The sequence below is a fragment of the Somniosus microcephalus genome, chromosome 2 (genome assembly GCF_052327205.1).
Source record: "Somniosus microcephalus isolate GS21.2 chromosome 2, FLI_Smic_1.0, whole genome shotgun sequence".
Classification (NCBI taxonomy): Eukaryota; Metazoa; Chordata; class Chondrichthyes; order Squaliformes; family Somniosidae; genus Somniosus; species Somniosus microcephalus.
Window position 1 is genome coordinate 293,165,216 of NC_140988.1, and position 25,521 is coordinate 293,190,736.

General features: G+C 43.7%; 1 protein-coding gene across 1 annotated transcript in view; it reads right to left on the reverse strand.

The window, feature by feature from the left end:
* Positions 1–11,844: 11,844 nt before the first annotated feature.
* The window catches only part of pik3c3 (phosphatidylinositol 3-kinase, catalytic subunit type 3), a 153,364-nt gene continuing 139,687 nt past the window's right edge, over positions 11,845–25,521 (reverse strand). Inside the window, exons 24-25 of the mRNA XM_085973256.1 lie at positions 14,497–14,622; positions 11,845–12,519 (exon numbers count right to left, since the gene is read on the reverse strand). Coding sequence (XP_085829382.1) covers positions 12,505–12,519; positions 14,497–14,622 — 141 coding nt within the window. The 3' untranslated portion in view covers positions 11,845–12,504. The remainder of the gene's footprint in view (positions 12,520–14,496; positions 14,623–25,521) is intronic.

A 25,521-nucleotide genomic window follows, 5' to 3' on the forward strand; every position in this document is an offset into this window, starting at 1 on the left:
TGCAAGAGGATATAGACAGGTTAAGCGCGTGGGCAAGAAGATGGCAAATGGAATATAATGTGGAGAAATGTGAAGTTATCCGCTTTGGTAGGAAAAATAGAAAAGTGGTGTATTTTTTAAATGGTGAGACATTGGGTAATGTTGGTGTTCAGAGGGACCTGGGTGTCCTTGTACTTGAATTGCTGAAAGTTAATATGCAGGTACAGCAAGCAATTAGGAAAGTAAATGGTATGTTGGCCTTTATTACAAAAGGATTTGAGTATAAGAGTAAAGACATCTCACAGCAATTATATAGGGCCTTGATGAGATCACACCTGGTGTATTGTGTACAGTTTTGGTCTCCTTACCTAAGGATATATTTGCCATAGAGGGAGTGCAACAAAGGTTCACCAGACTGATTCCTGGGATGGGGGGATTGTCCTATGAGGAGAGATTGAGAGACCAGGCCTATATTCTCTAGAGTTTAGAAGAATGAGAGGTGATCTCATTGAAACATACTAAATTCTTACAGGGCTTGACAGGGTAGATGCAGTGAGGCTGTTTCCCTTGGCTGGGGAGTCTAGAACCAGGGATCACAGTCTCAGAATAAGGAGATGAGGAGAAATTTCTTCACTCAGAGGGTGGTGAATCTTTGGAATTCTCTACCCCAGACGGCTGTGGCTGCTCAGTCGTTGAGAATATTCAAGGCAGAGATCGATAGATTTTTGGATATTAAGAGAATCAAGGGATATGGGGATAGTGCAGGAAAGTGGAGATGTAGAAGATCAGCCATGACCTTATTGAATGGCGGAGTAGGCTTGAAGGGCCGAATGGCCTACTCCTGCTCCTAGTTCTTATGATTGAGGTATTTTTTTTTCGGACCAGCTATATGAAATGCAGTGTTTTCCTGTACTGTACTTTCCTGACCAGGGCTTTGTATAGCTGCAGCAAAACTCCCCCCCCCCCCCCCTTGATATTCTAGCCTTCTAATTATAAAGGCCAACATTCCATTTGCCTTTTTGATTTTTTTTGTACCCAACCACTACATTTTAATGATCTGTGTATATGGACCTGTAAATCTCTTTGGACCTCCACTGTTCCTAGCTTGTAACCATTTAAAAAATATTCGGATCTATCCTTTTTTGGCCCAAAATGGATGAACTCACACTTACCTGTGTTTAAATCCATCTGCTGTAGTTTTGCTCATTCACTTAATCATAGAATCATAGAATGGTTACAGCACAGAAGGCGGGCATTCGGCCCGTCGAGCCCATGCCGGCTCTCAGCTCGTCCCACTCCCCTGTCCTTTCCCCGTAGCACTGCAATTCTTTTCCTTCAGATACTTATCCAACTCCCTTTTAAAAGATAAGATTGAGTCTGCCTCCACAACCCTTTCAGGCAGTGCATTCCAGATCATAGCCACTCGCTGCATAAAAGGGTTTTTCTTACGCCGCCTTTGGTTCTTTTGCCAATCACCTTAAATCTGTATCCTCTGGTTCTTGAACCTTCTGTCAATGGGAACAGTTTCTCTCTATCTACTCTGTCCTCATGATTTTCAACACCTCTATCAAATCAATGTCCCTTTGCAATTTTATGCTCCCGTCTACACTACTTACAATACCACCAATGTTTGTGTTATCGGCAAACTTGGATAGAAGGCTCTCTATTGCATTATCTAAATTATTAATATAGTAAATAGTTGAGTCCCCAGCACAGATCCTTGTAGGACACCACTAGATAGCAAGGTTGAGGGTACGGTAGCATAGTGGTTAAGTTACTGGACTGGTAATCTGGAGGCCTGGACTAATGATCTGGGCAGACATGAGTTCAAACCCCACCATAGTAGCTGGGGAATTTATAGGAGCAGGAGGAGGCCATTTGGCCCCTCAAGCCTGTTCTGCCATTCAATGCAATCATGGCTGATCATCAAATTCAGTACCCAGTCCCTGCTTTCTCCCCATATCCCTTGATGCCTTAAGAAATATATCCAACACCTTCTTGAATATATTTAATGAATTGGCCTCTACTGCCTTCTGTGGTAGAGAATTCCACAGGTTCACCACTCTCTGGGTGAAGAAATTCCTCCTCATTTCTGTCCTAAATGGCCAACCCCTGATCATTAGACTGTGATCCCTGGTTCTGGACTCCCCAACCATCGGGAACATCCTTCCTGCATCTAGTCTGTCCAGTCCTGTCAGAGTTTTATAAGATTCTATGAGATCCCCTCTCATTCTTCTAAACTCCAGCGAGTATAAGCCCAATCGACCCAATCTCTCCTCATACGTCATTCCTGCCATCCCAGGTATCAGCCTGGTGAATCTTAGCTGAACTCCTTCCATGGCAAGAACATCCTTCCTCAGGTAAGGCGACCAAAACTGCACACAATACTCAAGATGTGGTCTCACCAAGGCCCTGTACAATTGCAGCAAGACATCTTTGTTCCTGTACTCAAACCCTCTCGCTACGAAGGCCAACATACCATTTGCCTTCTTAACCACCTGCTGCACCTGCATGCTTACCTTCAGTGACTGGTGCACAAGGACACCCAGGTCTCGTTGCACTTCCCCTTCTCCCAATCTATTGCCATTCAGATAATAATCTGCCTTCCTGTTTTTGCCACCAAAGTGGATAACCTCACATTTATCCACGTTATATTGCATCTGCTATGCTTTTGCCCAATCACCCAACCTGTCCAAATCATCCTGGAGTTTCTCGGCATCCTCCTCACAGCACACACGCCCACCCAGCTTTGTGTCGTCTGCAAATTTGGAGATATTACATCTAGTTCCCTTGTCTAGATCATTTATATTGTGAATAGCTGGGGTCCAAGGACCAATCCCTGTGATACCCCACTAGTCACTGCCTGCCACTCGGAAAAAGACCCGTTTATTCCAACTCTTTGCTTTCTCTCTGCCAACCAGTTCTCTATCCAAGTCAATACCTTGCCCCAATCCCATGTGCCTTAACTTTACACTCTAATCTCTTATGCAGGACCTTATCAAAAGCCTTCTGAAAGTCCAAATACACCACATCCACTGGTTCTCCCTTATCTATTTTACCAGTTACATCCTCAAAAAATTCCAGTAGATTAGTCAAGCACGATTTACCTTTTGTAAATCCATGTTGACTTTGTCCGATCCTGTCACTGTTTTCCAAGTGCTCTGCTATTACATCTTTTATAATGGACTCTAGCATTTTCCCCACTACCGCTGTCAGGCTTACCGGTCTGTAATTCCCCATTTTCTCTCTACCACCTTTTTTGAATAGTGGGGTAACATTAGCTACCCTCCAATCCATGGGTACTGTTCCAGATTCCATCGAATGTTGGAAGATGATCAGCAATGCATCTACTATTTGTAGGGCCACTTCCTTAAGTACCCTAGGATGTAGATTATCAGGCCCTGGGGATTTATCGGCCTTCAAGCCCATCAATTTCCCTAACACCATTCCCCTACAAATACTGATTTCTTTCAGTTCCTCCCTTTCATCAGACCCTTTGTCCCTTGGCATCTCTGGGAGGTTATTTGTGTCCTCCTTTGTGAAAACAGAACCAAAATATGTATTTAATTGGTCAGCCATTTCTTTGTTCCCCATTATAAATTCCCCTGATTCTGACTGCAAGGGACCTACGCTTGACTTCACCAATCTTTTTCTCTTCACGTAGGAGGGGTTCTAAATGAATTTTTTGCATCTGTTTTCACTATGGAGAGGTACGATGTAGACATAGAAATAGGGCGGGGGGACTGTGATATGCTCGAACATATTAACATCGAGAGGGAGGAGGTATTGGCGGTTTTAGCAGGCCTAAAAATGGATAAATCCCCAGGCCCGGACGAAATGTATCCCAGGCTGCTGTGTGAGGCAAAGGAAGAGATTGCGGGGGCTCTAACACATATATTCAGAACCTCTCTGGCCACAGGGGATGTGCCAGAGGACTGGAGAACCGCTAATGTAGTACCATTATTCAAGAAGGGGAGTAGGGAAAAACCGGGGAACTACAGGCCAGTGAGCCTAACATCAGTGGTAGGAAAATTATTGGAAAAAATTCTGAGGGACAAAATTAGTCTCCACTTGGAGAGGCAAGGATTAATCAGGGATAGTCAACGTGGCTTTGTCAAGGGAAGATCATGTCTGACTAATTTGATTGAATTTTTTGAGGGGGTGACTAGGTGTGTGGATGAGGGTAACGCAGTGGATGTGGTATACATGGATTTCAGTAAGGCCTTCGATAAAGTCCCGCACAGGAGACTGGTCAAGAAGGTAAGAGCCCATGGAATCCAGGGTGCCTTGGCACATTGGATACAAAACTGGCTTAGTGGCAGAAGGCAGAGGGTGATGGTCGAAGGTTGTTTTTGTGACTGGAAGCCTGTGGCCAGTGGGGTACCACAGGGATCGGTGCTGGGTCCCTTGCTGTTTGTGGTCTACATTAATGACTTGGATATGAATGTAAAGGGTATGATCAGTAAGTTCGCGGATGATACAAAAATTGGTAGGGTGGTAAATAGCGAGGAGGGTAGCCTCAGTCTGCAGGACGATATAGATGGGTTGGTCAGATGGGCGGAACAGTGGCAAATGGAATTTAACCTGGTAAAGTGCGAGGTGATGCACTTTGGGGGGACTAACAAGGCAAGGGAATACACAATGAATGGTAAGACCCTAGGCAAGACGGAGGGTCAGAGGGATCTGGGTGTGCAAGTACACAGATCCCTGAAGGTGGCGGAACAGGTGGATAAGGTGGTAAAAAAGGCATATGAGATACTTGCCTTCATTAGCCGAGGCATAGAAGAGCAAGGAGGTTATGATGGAGCTGTATAAAACACTGGTTAGGCCACAGCTGGAATACTGTGTGCAGTTCTGGTCGCCACACTACAGGAAGGATGTGATAGCTTTGGAGAGGGTGCAGAGGAGATTCACCAGGATGTTACCAGGGCTGGAGCGCTTCAGCTATGAAGAGAGACTGGGCAGATTGGGTTTGTTTTCCTTGGAGCAGAGGAGGCTGAGGGGGGACATGATTGAGGTGTACAAAATTATGAGGGGCATAGATAGGATGGATACTAAGGAGCTTTTTCCCTTAGTAGAAGGGTCAGTAACTAGGGGGCATAGATTCAAGGTAAAGGGTGGGAGGTTTAGAGGGGATTTGAGAAAGAACTTTTTCACCCAGAGGGTGGTTGGAGTCTGGAACTCACTGCCTGAAAGGGTTGTGGAGGCTGGAACCCTCACAACACTCAAGAAGCATTTGGATGAGCACTTGAAATGCCATAGCATACAAGGCTACGGACCAAATGCTGGAATATGGGATTAGACAGGGCTTGATGGCCGGCGCGGACATGATGGGCCGAAGGGCCTCTATCCATGCTGTATAACTCTATGACTCTATGACTCTACAGTCAGTTTTTATGTTCCCTGCAAGCTTACACTCATATTCTATTTTCTCCTTCTTAATTAATCCCTTTGTCCTCCTTTGTTGAATCCTAAACTGCTCCCAATCCTCAGGATTATTGCTTTTTCTGGTCAATTTATATGTCCTCTCCTTGGATCTTATGCTATCCTTAATTTCCCTTGTTAGCCACGGTTGAGTCACCTTTTTTGTTTTATTTTTTTCATGCCAAACTGGGATGAACAAATTCTGTAGTTCATCCCTGCGGTCTTTGAATGTTTGCCATTGCTTATCCACCATCAACCCTTTGAGTGACATTCCCCAATCAATCCTACCCAACTCGCGCCTCAGACCATCGTAGTTTCCTTTATTTAAATTCAGGACCCTAGTCTCAGTCAATTCAGTTAATTAAATACATCTGGAATAAAAAATTAGTAAAAAAACAATACTGGATTGTCATAAAAACCTTGTCCTTTAGGAAAGGAACTCTGCCTTCCTTACCTGGTTTATACATGATTCTTAACTGCCCTTTGCAATAACAAGGATAAAACTGGACATGACAAAAGCACACCCAGCCCAGTTGACCCTGTCAAAGTCCTCCTCACTAACATCTGGGGACGTGAGTACTGTCCCACAGACTGGTGAAGTAACATCTGATATAGTCATACTCACAGAATCATACCTTTCACCAGACTCCTCCATCACCATCCCTGGGTATGTTCTGTCCCAGCAGACCCACCAGAGTAGGAGGCACAGTCAGGTGGGTGTGGCCCTGCGAGTTCTCAACATTAAACCCAGACCCCATGAAGGTCAAGCATGGGCAAGGAAACCTCTTGCTAATTACCACCTACCGCCCTCCCTCAGCTGATGAATCAATACTCCTCCATGTTGAACACCTCTTGGAAGAAGCACTGAGAGTAGCAAGGACACAGAATGTACTCTGGTGTGGGGGACTTCAATATCCATCACCAAGAGTGACTCGGTAGTACCACTACTGACCGAGCTGCCTGCAAGACTGCTAGACTGGGCCTGCGGCAGGTGGTGATAGAACCAACACGAAAAATGTACTTCACCTCGTTCTCACCAATCTACCTGTCCGTCCATGACAGTATTGGAAGCAGTGACCGCTGCACAGTCCTTGTCCCATCTTCACACTTTTGACACCCTCCATGGTGTGTGGCACAACCACCGTGCTAAATGGGACAGATTCATAATCAATCTAGCAGCTCAAAACTGGGCATTCATGAGGTGCTGTTGGCCATCAGCAGCAGCAGAATTGTATTCCACCACAGTCTGTAACCTCATGGCCCGGCATATCCCTCACTCTACCATGACCATCCAGCCAGGAGACCAACCCCCCTGGTTCAATGAGGAGTGTAGAAGAGCATGCCAGGAGCACCAGGCATTCCTAAAAATGAAGTGCCATCGTGTGAAGCTATAACACAGGTCTACATACATGCTAAACAACATGCTATAGCCAAAACTAAACGATCACACAAAGGATCAGATCCAAGCGCTACAGTCCTGCCACATCCAGACGTGAATGGTGGTGGACAATTAAACAACTAACGGGAGGAGGAGGTGCCATGAATATCCCCATCCTCAATGATGGTGGAGCCCAGCACGATTGCAAAAGTTAAGGCTGAAGCGATTGCAACCACCTTCAGCCAGAAGTACCAAGTGGATGATCCATCTCGGCCTCCTGCTGAGGTCCCCACCATCACAGAAGTCAGTCTTCAACCAATTCGATTCACTCCACGTGATAAAGAAACAGCCAAGCGCACTGAATACAGCAGACTATGGGCCCTGACAACATCCCGGCTGTTGTGCTGAAGACTTGTGCTCCAGAATTAGCCGTGACTCTAGCCAAGCTGTTCCAGTACAGCTGCAACACTGGCATCTACCCGACAATGTGGAAAACTGCCCAGGTATGTCCTGTCCACAAAAAGGACAAATCCAATCCAGCCAATTGCCGCCCCATCAGTCTACTTTCAATCATCAGTAAAGTGATGGAAGGTGTCATCGACAGTGCTATCAAGCGGCACTTACTCACCAATAACCTGCTCACCGATGCTCAGTTTCGGTTTTGCCAGGGCCACTCAGCTCCAGCCTCATTACAACCTGGTGAGGTAAGAGTGACTGCCCTTGACATTAAGGCATCATTTTACCAATTTTGGCATCAAGGAGCCCTAGTAAAATTGAAGTCAATGGGAATCAGGGGGAAAACTCTCCAATGGCTGGAGTCATACCTAGCACAAAGGAAGATGGTTGTGATTGTTGGAGGCCAATAATCACAGCCCCAGGATATTGCTGCAGGAGTTCCTCAGGGTAGTGTCCTAGGCCCAACTATCTTCAGCTGCTTCATCAATGACCTTCCCTCCATCATAAGGTCAGAAGTGGGGATGTTCGCTGATGATTGCACCGTGTTCAGTTCCATTCACAACTCCTCAGATAATGAAGCAGTCCATACCCGCATGCAGCAAGACCTGGACAACATTCAGGCTTGGGCTGATAAATGGCAACTGACAGGCAATGACCATCTCCAAAAAGAGAGAGCCTAACCTCCGCCCCATGACATTCAATGGAACTACCATCGCCGAATCCCCCACCATCAATGTCCACCATTGACCAGAAACTTAACTGGACCATCCACATACAGCCTGAGGCTACAAGAGCAGGTCAGAGCCTGGGTATTCTGCAGTGAGTGTCTCACCACCTGACTCCCCAAAGCCTTTCCACCATCTACAAGGCACAAGTCAGGTGTGTGATGGAATACTCTCCACTTGCCTGGATGAGTACAGCTCCAACAACGCAAGAACATCCAGGACAAAGCAGCCCGCTTGATTGGCACCACATCCACCACCTTAAACATTCAGTCCCTCCACCACCAGCTCACTGTGGCTGCAGTGTGCACCATCTACAAGATGCACTGCAGCACCTCCCAAACCCGTGACCTCTACCACCTAGAAGGACAAGAGCAGCAGGCGTTTGGGAACTCCCAACACCTGCAAGTTCCCCTCCAAGTCACACACCATCCTGATTTGGAAGTACATCGCCTTTCCTTCATCGGCACTGGGTCAAAATCGTGGAATTCACTCCCTAACAGCACTGTGGAAGTACCTTCACCATACAGACTGCAGCGGCTCACCACCACCTTTTCAAGGGCAATTAGGGATGGGTAATAAATGCTGGCCTTGCCAGCGATACCCACATCCCAAGAACAAATAAAGAAAAGAAAATTTCCTTCCAAATCAAGTACATACCCATTATCCCTACTCTCTTGTCTTCTAACCAATCTCCTAACCAAGTCAATAATTTGGCTTCAATTCCATGAGCTTTAATTTTAGCCAACAGTGACTTAAATGCAGCTGTGTATTTGGAGCAGTCACTATCTTCCACCCCAATCCAGCATATCATGTTCCCAATGTGATTAATTGAAATATTTTTTAAAAATTGGGTCACTAATGCCTGGGCAGCTCTAATCCCACTATAGACTCTTACTGATTGCACTAAGTCACTGAATACCTTGTACAAGGAGTGTGCTTTACAATTCCTTGGAACTTTGCCCAAGGAAAATAAGCAGATTGACTTCTAACTTCAAAACCTCCTCTTCCACGAGTGACTTTGTGGATTGCATGAAGGGGAAACCCCTGACAATGGGGTGAACAGGAACCTACACCTGTGCAATATAGGTTGGTTCCGCCTCAATCACAGCGAGTGTCTGCCAAAGTAAGTTGAGCTTATTTACATATATTTACTTGAATCGTGGCCTGAAAACCTCATTTTACCATCACTGGAAGCTGTCGAGTTCCTAGCATTTATTGATATCAAATCAAGTGTCAGCTGTGGCTCAGTGGGTAGCACTCTTGCCTGAGTCAGGTGTAGGTTCAAGTTCCACGCCAGAGGCTTGAGCATAAAAATCTAGGCTGACACTCCAGTGCAGTATTGAGGGAATGCTGCACTGCCAGATGTGCCATCTTTCAGAAGAGACGTTGAACCGAGGCCCCATCTGCGCTCTCAGATAGATGTAAAAGATCCCATGACACTATTTCGAAGAGGAGCAGGGGAGTTATCCCCAGTGTCCTGGCCAATATTTATCCCTCAATCAACATCACTAAAACAGGTTATCTAGTCATTATCATATTGCTGTTCATGGGAGCTTGCTGTGCATAAATTGGCTGCCACATTTTCAGTGTTACAACAGTGACTACACTTCAAAAAGTACTTCATTGGCCGTATAGCACTTTGGGATATCTGGTGGTCGGGAAAGGCGCAATATAAATGCAAGTTTTTTTTTTCTTTCAAATCCTTAGTACTAATTGGTGGATGTTAAGTGAGATCCAATTTGACCTGCCTAGTTTCTAATATGTACGATCTATCTTATTCTGAATGATGCAGGTGACAGTGCAGTCCTTCCTTACAGGTTCATTCCATGAATCAAAGAGAATTAATTATGGCAAGATGCAGTATATATAAAGTGCTTGTTTCCAAAACGTTAACAATCACAAGTTGCCTAAAACAAAAAAATGCTGGAAACACACAGCACGTCAGGCAGCATCTATAAAGAAACAAAGAATGTTACCATTTCAGGCACAGCCCTTTGTCAGTACAGGAAGATGTTACAGATGAACAGCAGATGCTTAGTACACTTTACACAGTATTTGAAGCTTTAGGCAGATTTTGGCACAGGCTGACCCAAATATTGTTTGCTTTAAAAAAAGGCAATGTGATGTATTGGTCAGCATGATATATCACATGACCAATCTATAATTTTTTACTTTTTGTCTTATATCTCTTAATCCAATCTTGCTTTCCCTCTCTACCTGATTTGACATTTCCTGTTTCAGACTCTGTGCTGCCCATTTAATGATTCTTCAATCTGATTGGTTATGGGGATACACAGTTGCTTGCACTATTCACAGATCCCAGATGCTCTGTAGAGGGCGCTGCACTTTTTCAATAGCTGGCTGACAGGAATTTCTAGTGCAAAAGCCCATTAAAAAGTCTATGGGCAAGTGCAACGAACTGCACGACACAGCCTGGCCCTATATTTTCTTGTATGTGCTTAGCATGTAGTTAATTAGGCTATACTGCTATGGCATTACTTTCTTGGCATGCATTGAAATAATCACAGAAAATGCTGGAGATACTCAGCAGGTCAGGCAGCATCTGTGAAGAGAGAAACAGAATTAACGTTTCAGGTCGATGACTTTGTCAGAACTGGAAAAAATCAGTTTGCTTTATCTATATTTTTTCATATACTATACCATCCCCTTTAACCACCTTCCTAGATTGTAAAGCTCAAGCTTATCATTTCTCATAGCACATTCTCATTAAAGTTAGGATCAGTGTTGTTGCTCATTTTTGTACCCTTTCTATTACAAGATTACTGATGTGGTGACCAAAACACATTTACACCATTATTCCAAGGGTGGTCTGACTAGTTCATTGTAAACATTTTTATAGTGGCACCTATTATAGGGATAATTTTACAAAATTGAACTCTGTGAAGCATGCCTGCTGGAAGTGCAAATTGAGGTACATATGCCTAAATTCCCATGACTTTCCACCCAAAAAAAATGGCTTGCAGGATAATGAAAGTGGTGGTATTCCCATGCACCTGTAGCCCTTGTTCTTCTGGGTGGTGGAGGCCATGGGTTTAGGAGGTGCTGTCAAAGAAGCCTCGATGAGTTTCTGCAATGTAGCCTGCAATTAGTAAACGCTGCAGCCACAGTATGCCTGTGGTGGATGTCCAGGCTACAACAATAACACTCGCATTTATTTAACATATAACATTGTAAAATGTCCCAAGGCCCAAGAGCGTAAGCATGAGGATGATGTGCCGATCAAGCAGATTACTGTGTAATGGTGTCGAACTTCTTGAGTTTTGTTGTAGCTGGACGCTTCCAGGTCAGTGGAGAGTATTCCATCACATTCCTGACTTGTGCCTCGTAGGTGGTGGAGTGGCTTTGCAGAGTCAGGGGGTGAGTCACTCACGACAGAATACCTAGCCTCTGACCTGCTTTAGTAGCCACACCATTTATGTGATTGGTCCAGTTGAGTTTCTGGTCAATGGTGAGCCCCAGGATGTTAATGGTGGGGGATACAGCAATGGTTAGACTCTCTCTTGTTGGAGATGGTCATTGCTTGGCACTTGTGTTGCGCAGATGTTAATTGCCACCATTAGCCCAAGCCTGGCTGTTGTCCAGGTCTTAATGAATCAGTCCGTGCCCGCATTCAGCATGAGAAATTTTAATGGCACTGAACACTAATTATCAGCGGCCAGCTCCACTTCTGATTTTATGATGGAGGGAACATCATTGATGAAGCAGCTGAAAATGGTTGGGCCTAGGACATTGCCCTGAGTAATTCTTGTCGTAATGTCCTGGGGCCGAGATGATTGGCCTCCAACACCCACAACCATTTTTCATATCTCTTACGTGGCCACTGGATAAAAGCTGGATCGAGAAAAAGCCACTCAAATCAACCCATTTTATGTTATTTATTACTCTCTGTACAGCACTCATGAAATTACTAAATTCATTCATAACAAAAAAGAAACTGCTCTATAGCTCAATATGTATTTTTGTTCTAGTTTACATAGATCTTAGCTTAGATGTGTGCATTTAGAGGAGAGCTTTCCAACAGAAGTTATTAATTTATGTAAAACAGTTTGCACCAAAATTAAAATATGGCATTTTAGGCAGTAACAGCATTGGATAGTTTACAACATGGTTCAAGCATTTTCATGATGACTGTTCAACTGCAAAAAATTTTTTTTTTTTCATATTTTCACTAATTGAATGGCAAGTCACAAAGCTACAAATTTGCTACAATATACAGCACTGTTCGTTTGGAATACTCCTGAGACCCATCATAAGAAAATAACTTTGCAAAAGTTTTCCCTGGGATGCTGCAAAACAATTGGTTCAGTTCTCTCTCATTATTGGCCACTGGAAAGATTAGCACTATGAATATATAAATATTTTGCCGTGCAAATTTGAGTGCAGAACGTTTTCTTATAGTTGAATTATTTTCTGAAAAGAACTGCGCTTTAATTTGTTCTTGTGGTGAACCTCAAATCTTGCAACAGATGAGGTTTCTCTTCAGAGATCATATCACGTTCAGCCTCCACAGAAAGATAGAATCTATCTTCTCCAGTACTAAACGAGAAAAAGAAAGTTGGGTGCTTAGTCATCTAGAAATTCACAACCAGTCTGCTGCATTATAATTGCTTTTCTTATAGCTATGATTCTCAAGCCAATTAAAGGCTGAAAATGTTGTAAATTAGCCTTTATAGCACACCTATACTCATGGTGTATATTAACTGACAGAAATGGTTTCTTACTTGAAATGTGTCCAAAATGATACTGTATATAGTGTGTCTCTGGATTAATTTCAATGCACATCAATACATAAATACTGTTACTTAGTACTTCCCATCAGCCAGCGAGGTAGTATAGCACTTTGTCACATCACCAATAAGTGGGTTTTTTTTCAATCAGAAATTAGTGCAAGACCCATGATTGGCCCCCAAGCAAGTCAATGACAATATTTAAAAAATTTGATAAACACTCAAAGAAAATATTAAAGGGTGCAGGAAAAAAGGGCTGTCATTAGATTGCTCCACTTTACACAATATAAATTATATTGAAAAGGTGAATCTATAACTACTTCAAAAATAATTCATAGCAGTCTGAAATGGGGACACACGCTTAAACTAATGAAGCAAATTTAGAACTGATGGGCTTTCTTCATATGGAAGAGTCTTCCAGATTGGGTAGTTGAGGGAGTCCCAGGCCTTTAAAAAGCTTAGATATCCTTCACCCTAGGATTGTCACATTTGAGCACTTATATTCAGTTTATCACAAGCTTCATATTTTGAAGCGTAGTCTTACAATGGAAGACTAGTGTCCATGTCAGTCACTGGGAACAAACCATGTTCAGCTGTATTTTAAACTTGGCAGCTGGTACTGACTGGAGGTCAAAGAATTGTAAACCAGGATGAAGCTAGCCCACAATGGGCTGATGTGCTGCCATGTAGGTGGAGTCAGAAATGGCACAAGCGAGAGAAAAAACGTCCACTACAAGACCATTGAGACAATTGTGATAACAAAACCAAAAGAGCCAACAAGTGCAAAGTTATCCACTTTGGTAGGAAAAATAGAAAAGCTGAGTATTTTTAAATGGCGAGAGATTGGGAAATGTTGCTATTCAGAGGGACCCAGATGTCCTTGTACACGAATCACAGAAAGTTAACATGCAGGTACAGCAAGCAATTAGCAAAGCAAATGATGTTGGCCTTTACTCTTATACTCCAATCCCTTTGTAATAAAGAAGTCTTACTACAATTTTGTAGGGCCTTGGTGAGACCACACACAGTACGGTGTACAGTTTTGGCCTCCTTACCTAAAGGAAGGATATACTTGCCTTTAAGGTAGTGCAATATAGGTTTACTAGATCGATTCTTGGGATGAGGAGATTGTCCTACAAGGAGAGATTGAGTAGACTAGCCTATGTTTTCTAGAGTTTAGTAGAATAAGAGGTGATCTCATTAAACATATAAAAGGGGCTTGACAGGGTAGATCTGGAAAGATGTTTCCCCTGGCTGGGGAGTCTAGAACTAAGGGTCACTTAGTGAAGAGGAGAAGAAACTTCTTCACTCAGAGGGAATTCTCTAGCCCAGAGTTGTGGATGCTCAGTCCTTGAGTGCAGTCAAGACAGAGGTCGATAGATTTTTGGATACTAAGGGAATCAAGCGATATGGGGAGAGTGCAGAAAGGTGGAGTTGAGGTAGAAGATCAGCCATGATTTTATTAAATAGCGGAGCAGGTTCGAAGGGCCGAATGGCATACTCCTGCTTCTATTTATGTTCTGAAACATTTCCTTAGTCGTCACAAACACTGAGCCAAATAGCTGTAAATTGATAGTGCTATTGTAAATGAGCAAATTAGCAAAAATGTGGCCTTGTATATGAAAGAATGGAGAAAAGTCAGCTGATCATTGAGACTACACATGCTGTAAGGCTTTTCATGGGATAATGCTCCTAGGTGATTTACATGATGTTTTTGCTGATTATAAATTTATAGAGTCCAACTGTTAAAGCTAAAAAAAAAATGCAAGTTTTATTTGGTACCAACCTGAGCAAATTTGTGTATTTGTTCCACCACTGCAGCAAACAAGGCACCCACACTTTCATCTATTAAACTCTGCATGTAATGAACTGCCTCTTCGTCAGAAAGATCCAGGCGAAACTTGTCCTGCACCTGTATATAGAATAAAGTACATATAATTAAATGCACAAACAAATTTATAACTTGTATCAACGGATTTCAAAATTGTTATTTCCATAATTAATTGTGGATAACAATGGTAATGCAAGTACCAAAAAGGTTAATACTCTATTCATAAAGGTACAGTATAAATAGAAAACAAATGCAGGAATTCGGGAGGATCCGATTTGCGTTTGCCCCAATAGCCTGAATCATGGTCATAAGTCCAAGACTAAAATTTCCTCACTTACAGGTATCTACACCAATCTCAAGAGGGATAGGTACATCCAGCTCTATTGAGCTCAGAATTTTTAAAATTACAATGATATTTCCTGTTCCCCAAATGAAGCAATTTTTTTTTATTTTTTTTATTCGTTCATGGGATGTGGGAGTCCCTGGCAAGGCCAGCATTTATTGCCCATCCCTAATTGCCCTCGAGAAGGTGGTGGCAAGCTGCCTTCTTGAACTGCTGTAGTCCATGAGGTGAAGGTACTCCCACAGTGCTGTTAGGAATTCCAGGATTTTGACCCAGCGACGATGAAGGATCGGCAATATACTTCTAAGTCAAGATGGTGTGTGATTTGAAGGTAGCGGTGTTCCCATGTGCCTGCTGCCCTTGTCCTTCCAGGGTTTGGTAGGTGCTGCCAAAGAAGCCTTGGCGAGTTGCTGCAGTGCATCTTGTAGATGGTACACACTGCAGCCACGGTACGCTGGCGGTGGAGGGAGTGAATGTTTAAGATGGTGGATGGGGTTCCAATCAAGCGGGCTGCTTTGTCCTGGATGGTGTTGAGCATCTTGAGTGTTGTTGGAGCAGCACTCATCCAGGCAAGTGGAGAGTATTCCATCACACTCACTTGTGCCTTGTAGATGGTGGAAAGGCTTTGGGGAGTTAGGAGGTGAGACACTTGCCACAGAATAATTAGCCTCTGACCTACTCTTGTTGCCACAGTATGTGTGTGGCTGGTACAGTTAAGTTTCTGGTCAATGGTGACCCCCAGGATGTTGATGGTGGGGGATTCGGCAATGGTAATGCCATTGAATGTAAAGGGTGGTGATTAGGCTCTCGCTTGTTGAAGATAATCATTGCCTGGCGCTTCTGTGGCGCGAATGTCACCTGCCACTTACCAGCCCAAGATTGAACGTCGTTCAGGTTTTGTTGCATGCGGGCATGGACTGCTTCATTATCTGAGGAGTTGTGAATGGCGCTAAACACTGTGCAGTCATCAGCGAACATTCCCATTTCTGACCTTATGCTGGAGGGAAGGTCATTGATGAAGCTGCTGAAGATGGATGGGCCTAGGACACTGTGCTAAGGAACACCTGCAGCGATGTCCTGGGGCTGTGATGATTGAGCTCCAACCACCACAACCATCTTCCTTTGTGTTAGCTATGACTCCAGCCAGTGGAGAGTTTTCCCCCCAATTCCCATTGACTTCAGTTTTACTAGGGCTCCTTGATGCCACACTCGGTCAAATTCTGCTTTGATGTCAAGGGCAGTCACTCTCACCTCACCTCTGGAATTCAGCTCCTTTGTCCATGTTTGGACCAAGGTTGCAATGAGGTCACGAGTGGTCTTGGCGGAATCCAAACTGTGCATCAGTGAGCAGGTTATTGGTGATTAAGTGCCGCTTGATAGCACTGCTGATGACACCTTCCATCATTTTGCTGATGATTGAGAGTAGACCGATGGGGCAGTAACTGGCCGGATTGGATTTGTCCTGCTTTGTGTGGACAGGACATACCTGGGCAGTTTTCCAAATTGTCGGATAGATGCCAGTGTTGTAGCTGTACTGGAACAGCTTGGCTAGAGGCACGGTTAGTTCTGGAGCACAAGTCTTCAGCACAGCAGCCGGGGTGTTGTCAGAGCCCATAGCGTTTGTTGTAGCGAGTGCGCTCAGCTGTTTCTTGATATCACGTGCAGTGAATCGAATTGGCTGAAGACTGGCTTCTGTGATGGTGGGGGCCTCAGGAGGCAGATATGGATCACCCACTCGACACTTCTGGCTGAAGATGTTTGCAAACGCTTCAGCCTTGACTTTTGCACTCACGTGCTGGGCTCCACCATCATTGAGGATGTAGATATTCATGGTGCCTCCTCCTCCAGTTAGTTGTTTAATGGTCCACCATCATTCACGGCTGGATGTGGCAGAGCTTTGATCTGATCTGTTGATTGTGGGATCTCTTAGCCCTGTCTATAGTATGCTGCTTCCACTTTTTAGCATGCATGTATTCCTGTGTTGCAGCTTCCCCAGGTTGGCACCTCATTTTAAGGTACGCCTGGTGCTGCTCCTGGCATGCTCTTCTACACTCCTTATTGAACCAGGGTTGGTCCCCTGGCTTGACAATAATGATAGAGTGAGGGATATGCCAGACCATGAGGTTACAGATTGTGGTGGAATACAATTCTGCTGTTGCTGATGGCCCACAGCACCTCATGGATGCCCAGTTTAGAGCTGCTAGATCTGTTCTGAATCTATCCCATTCAGCACGGTGGTAGTGCCACACAACACGATGGAGGGTGTCCTCAGTGTGAAGATGGGACTTCGTCTCCACAATGACTGTGCGGTGGTCACCGTTACCAATACTGTCGTGGACAGATGCATCTGCGACAAGTAGATTGGTGAGGACGAGGTCAAGTAGGTTTTTCCCTCGTGTTGGTTCTCTCACTACCTGTCGCAGGCCCAGACTGGCAGCTATGTCCTTCAGAACTCAGCCAGCTCCGTCAGTAGTGGTGCTACCGAGGCACTCTTGGTGATGGACATTGAATTCCCCAAACCAGAGTACATTCTGTGCCCTTGCTACTCCAAGTGGTGTTCAACATGGAGTACTTATTCCTCAGCTGAGGAAGGGCGGTAGGTGGTAATCAGCAGGAGGGTTCCTTGCCCATGCTTGACCTGAAGCCGTGAGACTTCATGGGGTCCGGAGTCAATGTTGAGGACTCCCAGGGCCACTCCTTCCTGACTGTGTACCACTGTGCCGCTACCACTGGTGGGTCTATCTTGCCTGTGGGACACGACATACCCAGGGATGGTGATGGAGGAGTTTGGGACATTGGCTGAAAGGTATGATTCTGTGAGTATGACTATATCAGGCTGTTGCTTGACTAGTCTGTGGGACAGCTCTCCCAATTTTGGTACAAGTCCCCAGATGTTGGTGAGGAGGACTTTGCAGGGTCGACTGGGCTGGGTGTGCCTTTGTCGTGTCCGGTGCCAAGGTCAATAGCGGGTGATCCGTTCAGCTTTATTCTTATTATTGAGAGTGGCTTGCCAGGTCATTTCAGAGGGCAGTTAAGAGTCAACCACATTGCTGTGGACCTGGAGTCACATAGGCTGGGTGAGGACAGAAAATTTCCTTCCCTAAAAAGGACATTAGTGAACCAGATTTTTTTTTATGACAATCCGATAGTTTCATGGTTATCTTTACTGATGCTAGCTTTTTATTCCAGATTTATTTAACTGAATTTAAATTCCCCAGCTGCCGTGGTGGGATTTGAACTCACGTCTCTGGATCATTAGCCTAGGCCTCTAGCCCAGTAACATTACCATTACCGGTAAGAAAGATTTAATGATTAAGAAAGATGTAATGTTTAAGTGAGATCTGCAGTAGCTCACTAATGCATATAGAAACATAGAAGATAGGAGCAGGAGTAGGCTATTCGGTCCCTCGAGCCTGCTCTGCCATTCAATGCAATCATCCAAATTCAGTACCCCGTCCCTGCTTTCTCCCTATATCCCTTGATCCCCTTAGCCTTAAGAAATATATCTAACTCCTTCTTGAATATATTTAATGAATTGGCCTCAAGTCTTCTGTGGTAGCGAATTCCACAGGTTCACAACTCTCTGGGTGAAAAAATTCCTCCTCATCTCAGACCTAAACGGCTTACCCCTCATCTTTAGACTGTGACCCCTGGTTCTGGACTCCCCTGCCATCGGGAACAGCCTTCCTGCATCAAGTCTGTCTAGTCCTGTTAGAATTTTATAAGTTTCAATGAGATCCCCTCTCATTCTTCTAAACTCTAGCAAATATAAGCCTAATCGTCACAATCTCTCTTCATACGTCATTCCTGCCATCCCAGGTATCAGCCTGGTGAATCTTCGCTGCACTCCCTCCATGGCAAGAACATCCTTCCTCAGATAAGGCGACCAAAACTGCACACAATACCCAAGATGTGGTCTCACGAAGGCCCTGTACAACTGCAGCAAAACATTCTTGCTCATGTACTCGAATCCTCTCACGATGAAGGCCAGCATACCATTTGCCTTCTTAACCACCTGCTGCACCTGCATGCTTACCTTCAGCGACTGGTGCACAAGGACACCCAGGTCTCGTTGCACTTCCCCTTTTCCCAATCTATTGCCGTTCAGATAATAATCTGCCTTCCTGTTTTTGCCACCGAAGTGGATAACCTCCCATTTATCCACATTATACTGCATCTGCCCAGTCGCCCAACCTGTCCAAATCATACTGGAGTTTCTCTGCATCCTCCTCACAGCACATATGCCCACCCAACTTTATGTTGTCTGCAAACTTGGAGATATTACATCTAGTTCCCTCGTCTAGATCATTAATATATATAGTGAATAACTGAGGTCCTAGCACCGATCCCTGTGGTACCCCATTAGTCACTGCCTTCCACTCAGAAAAAGACCCGTTTATTCCAACTCTTTGCTTCCTGTCTGCCAACCAGTTTTCTATCCCAGTCAGTACCTTACCCAGTCCCATGTGCTTTAACTTTGCACGCTAGTCTCTTATGCGGGACCTTATCGAAAGCCTTTTGAAAGTCCAAATACACCACATCCACTGGTTCTCCCTTATCTATTCTACCAGTTACATTCTCAAAAAATTCCAGTAGATTAGTCAAGCATGATTTACCTTTTGTAAATCCATGTTGACTTTGTCCGATCCTATCACTGTTTATAGTCTATAGGCCTCCGAACAGTGGTAACTCTGTTGGACGGAGTATCAATCAGGAAATAGTTGAGGCTTGTAATAAGGGAACATCTATAATTATGGGGGATTTTAACTATCATATTAATTGGACAAATCAAATTGGGCAGGGCTGCTTTGAGGATGAGCTCATTGAGTGTATTAGGGATGGGTTTCTTGAGCAGTATGTAACTGAACCGACCAGGGGGCAAGCAACCTTAGATCTGGTCCTGTGTAACGAGACAGGATTAATTAAAAATGTCCTAGTAAAGCATCCCCTTGGAATGAGTGACCATAACATGGTTGAATTCCATATTCAATTAGAGGGTGAGAAGGTTGGATCTCAAACAAGCGTGCTAAGCTTGAATAAAGGAGACTATGAAGGTATGAGAGCAGAATTGAGTAGAGTGGATTGGGAAAATAGATTAAAGGGTAAGACGATACATGATCAGTGGTGTACATTTAAGGAGTTATTTTACAACTTCCAAAAAATATATATTCCACTGAGAAGAAAAGGGTGTAAAAGAAAATGTTGGTCCCTTAGAGGATGAGACTGGGAAATTAATGGTGGGAAATATGGAGATGGCAAAAACACTGAATGAATATTTTACATCAGTCTTTACAGTAGAAGACACTAAGAATATCCCAACACTGGACAAACAGGGGGCTAAAGGGGGGGGGAGGAGCTAAACACGATCAAAATCACTAAGGAAGTGGTACTCAGTAAAATAATGGGACTCAAGGCGGATAAATCACCTGGACCTGATGGCTTACATCCTAGGGTCTTGAGGGAAGTGGCGGTAGGGATTGTGGATGCATTGGTAATAATTTTCCAAAACTCCCTGGACTCGGCAAAGGTCCCGGCAGACTGGAAAACTGCTAATGTAACACCCTTATTTAAAAAGGGCAGTAGGCAGAAGGCTGGAAACTATAGACCGGTTAGCCTAACATCTGTGGTAGGTAAAATTTTGGAGTCCATTATTAAGGAGACAGTAACAGGACATTTGGATAATCATAATTTAATAGGACAAAGTCAGCATGGTTTTATGAAGGGGAAGTCATGTTTGCCAAATTTGCTGGAGTTCGTTGAGGAAGTAACGTATAGGGTGGATAAAGGGGAACCAGTGGACGTAGTGTATTTAGACTTCCAAAAGTAATTTGACAAGGTGCCACACAAAAGATTATTGCTTAAGGTAAAAAAATCACGGGATTGGGGGTAATATTCTGGCATGGATAGAGGATTGGCTATCTAACAGAAGGCAGAGAGTTGGGATAAATGGTTCATTCTCAGACTGGCAATCAGTAACTAGTGGTGTTCCGCAGGGGTCAGTGCTGGGTCCCCAACTCTTTACAATCTATATTAACGATTTGGAGGAGGGGACCGAGTGTAACATATCAAAGTTTGCAGATGATACTAAGATGGGAGGGAAAGGAGTGAGGAGGACATAAAAAACCTGCAAGGGGACATAGACAGGCTAAGTAAGTGGGCAGAGATTTGGCAGATGGAATACAACACTGGAAAGTGTGAGGTTATGCACTTTGGCAAGAAAAATCGTAGAGCAAGTTATTATCTTAATGGCAAGAAACTGGAAAGTACTGAAGTACAAAGGGATCTGGGGGTCCTGGTGCACGAAACTCAAAAGGTTAGTATGCAGGTGCAGCAAGTGATTAAGAAGGCCAATGGAATGTTGGCTTTCATTGCTAGGGGGATAGAATATAAAAATAGGGAGGTATTGCTTCAGTTGTACAAGGTATTGGTGAGACCGCACCTGGAATACTGCGTACAGTTTTGGTGTCCATACTTAAGAAAGGACATACTTGCTCTCGAGTCAGTACAAAGAAGGTTCACTCGGTTAGTCCCGGGGATGAGGGGATGGACATATGAGGAGAGGTTGAGTAGATTGGGACTCTACTCATTGGAGTTCAGAAGAATGAGAGGCGATCTTATTGAAACATATAAGATTGTGAAGGGGTTGGATCGGGTGGATGCGGGGAAGATGTTCCCGATGATGGGTGAAACTAGAACTAGGGGGCATAGTCTTAGAATAAGGGGCTGCTCTTTCAAAACTGAGATGAGGAGGAACTACTTCACTCAGAGGGTGGTAGGTCCATGGAATATGCTGCCCCAAAAAGCTGTAGAAGCTACATCATTACATAAATTTGAAACAGAAATAGACAGTTTCCTAGAAGTAAAGGGAATTAAGGGTTATGGGGAGCGGGCAGGAATTTGGACATGAGTCTAGGTTCGGATCGGTCATGGCCCTGTGGGTAGCGGAGCGGGCCCAGGGGCCGTGTAGCCTGATCCTGCTCCTTTTTCGTGTGTCTAATTCTGTTAGATTCAGGAGATGGTTCTGTGATAGTGGATTGGCGGTTAGGATCAGATCAGTCATGATCTTATTGAATGGCGGAGCAGGCTCGAGGGGCCGATTGGCCTACTCCTGCTCCTATTTCTTATGGTCTTATGTTCCAAGTGCTCTGCTATTACATCTTTTATAATGGACTCTAGCATTTTCACCACTACCGATGTCAGGCTTACCAGTCTATAATTCCCCATTTTTTCTCTACCACCTTTTTTAAATAGTGGGGTTACATTAGCTAATCCATGGGAACTGTTCCAGAGTCTATAGAATTTGGGAAGATGACCAGCAATGCATCTACTATTTCTAGGGCCACTTCCTTAAGTACCCTAGGATGTAGATTATCAGGCCCTGGGGATTTATCAGCCTTCAATCCCATCAATTTCCCTAACACCATTTCCCTACAAATACTGATTTCTTTCAGTTCCTCCCTCTCATTAGATCCTATATTCCCCAACATCTCTGGGAGGTTATTTGTGTCCTCCTTTGTGAAGACAGAACCAAAATATGTATTTAATTGGTCTTCCATTTCTTTGTTCCCCATTATAAATTCCCCTGATTCTGACTGCAAGGGACCTACGGTTGACTTCAACAATCTTTTTCTCTTCACATATCTGTAGAAGCTTTTACAGTCAGTTTTTATGTTCCCTGCAAGCTTACTCTCATATGACAAGGGGCTTCATCATTTCCTCACGTGTAAACAAAATGTTTGTAACTGTGCACACATTTATTGATGGAGAGCCAAACAAGAATTTGATAAGAATGTTATTCTATGGTTATACTTGAATTTTTTGAGAGAGACTCTTTTCCAAAAAAAGGACTACTTTTGTGACATTAATATCTTACAACATGTTAGCATAAAATGTTTTAATTCTTAAACAGGAAAATTTGTACAGATTTAAAATTGCATTACTCAACACTACTGGAAGTTCCCTATATATCTGCTGCTTGGTATAAAAAGGACAGAATAAGTTGCGGACAAAGGTGACACACAATTAATTCTACTCAGTTATAATATATATGGGATTGGAGTAGCGCCAGAAGATCTCAGTAAAAATGGCAGAAAATTATTCTTGTTCAGCCTGAAATTGCTCTTCTGACAAGTTCAAGGCAATATATGTAAGGTTAACAGTTATGTGTGCCATGGAACAAGACCCAGACCGTTGGTTATTAAAAACAGACAGGTTGCATCATCTATTTTACCAGCATGCCAGAAAGAACATCAAAAAATGTGTGCTACTGTAACACCAGAAAAAAAGTTTGAAAAAAAAAATCTTTTAGGAAGACAAAAAGGTAGCTCTTAATTTGTTCCATCAAGTAGTGGAGCTTAATGGCTAACTGGGCACATCAATTACAAACAAATGCAAATTTAAACTGGCCTGAAGTGTCTGCACAGATCACCATTAAGACAGCTATGGGGCATCTTCTATTATGGCCACCTCCCACTGTTGCAAGGAAGCTTTACTTCATAGTTGAGTGAACTGAACAACAATGTTCCATCATGTATGGGAAAATGTTTTATTTATAAAACTATGCTTGGTAAGAGATGTCCTCCTTTTGACGATTTTCTTACAGTTCTGTGGAGGTTCACTTTTCAATCTTTCCTTGCATCAGGAAGTACCTCTAGTGGCTTTTAATAGGATCCAAGGCCATTCAAGTGAGAAAAATCAGTATCAGCTGGAGCAGGACTTTCCCAGGCATACCCCAATTAGAATATAGATGAGTTCTACATGCCACTCCCCCATTTATCACCAGCATTTGTAGAGTAACTCCATAATGACAGACCTGAAATGGCAGACACTCAGAATTGAAAAAGGTAAATGGGAAAATCCCATAGCAGATAAGGAGATTTTGAGAGTACTTGTATTTTGAAAGTGTTACTTCCCTCTCCCCTACCCCAACCACACAGTATCCTTTCCGCTTCAAACATTCTAAAGATGAAGCATTAGGTAGGTGCTCAAAAGCGAAACCATTTTTTTTTTTTTTTTTAAAGTCCCATTCTGTAACTAGGTCAATGTCCAACATCCCAAAAATTATTAGGCAAAGTTCAGAAAAGTGCCTCATCTGTCCCATCTGTATACACTTTATATACACAAAAATATGTTACAAGCAGCCCTTTATATCCCTGTTATGCTGTGCTAAAACAGTACATGTTGACATTTTAATTCTTGTTCTAAACTTAATTACCTTGCCTAGCACTTCTGGTTTTCCATTTTTCCATTCAGCTGATCTAAATCAATGTCTGAATTTTTAACATGCCAGATGTCTGTACTAGACTAATGAAAGTAAGCTGGTACAGTGATTACCTCTTACATCTGTCCTACCACATAAACACTGCTTAATCAGAATTTTCTCACTATGAACAATACCAAAGTCACCTTCACTCGTACAAGTATTTCTAACCACAAAGGTTACATTTTTTACATAAGTTAAACAAAAATCCTTTATCGTTTCAAGTTTGAGATTCAATCTCTCATCCTCAACAGTGCTGGAACCCAGCACTCGAGTGCAAAAGAAACGCTGAAGTGTTTACAAACATCGTCAGCCAAAAGTGCCAAGAGTGGACGATCCTGCTTGGCCTCCTCCAGGGGTCCTTAACATGATAGGTGCCAGTGCCAAGATGATTTGGTTCACCCCACGACATTAAGCAGCAGCTGAGTGCAAAGGCCAAGGGCTTTAACAATATGATGTAGCGTTGAAGACCTGCACGCTAGATCTGGCTGCCACTGACCCAAACTGTTCCAGTGCACCTATGACACCACCCAATAAAATTGCCCAGGTGTGTCCTATCCATAAAAAAAACCAAGATAAATCTACCCCAGTCAATTACCACCCTATCAATCATCAGCAAAAGGACTCATCAATACTGCCATCAAGCGACACCTACTCAGAGACACAGTTCAGGTTCCAACAGAACTACTCTACTCCAGGCCTCATTCGCAGACTTAATCCAGATACTGACTTAAGAGCTGAATGTCAGGAGAGGTGACAGAAGCGATCTTTGATATCAAGGAAGCAAAGAACTTGAGTAGGGATACAAGAAGCCCTAGAAAAACTGATGCCAATGGGGGAAGGGTGGTCAAAAGGAAACACTCCAGTGACTTTAGTCATTCATGACACAGATGATGATGGACGAAGTTGTCAGAGGCCAAAATCATTCCAGCCCCAGGATATCACTGCAAAGTTCCTCAGGAAAGCATCTTCTGCCCAACTATCTTCATCTGCTTTATCAATAACCATTCTTCCATCATAAGGACAGGAATGGGATTATTTGCTGACAATTCCAGTGTGTTAAACTTCATTCTCAACTCCTCCGATCATGAAGCAGCCATGCCAGCCTACATCAGGACTTCGACAATATCCAGGCTTGCTTCACAAGTAGCAGGTAACATTCTCACTGCAGAAGTGCCAGGCAAGATCATCAACAATAAATAGCTCAATTGCCTACCCCTGATCTTCAACTGCACCGCCATCGCCGAGTCTACCATCAATCTCTTAGGGATTACCAATTACCAGAAGCTTCAGTGGATCTACCACATCAACACTGCGGCTACAAGAGCAAGACAAATACTGGTTACTCTGCGATGTGTGGCTCACCTCTTGACCTAAG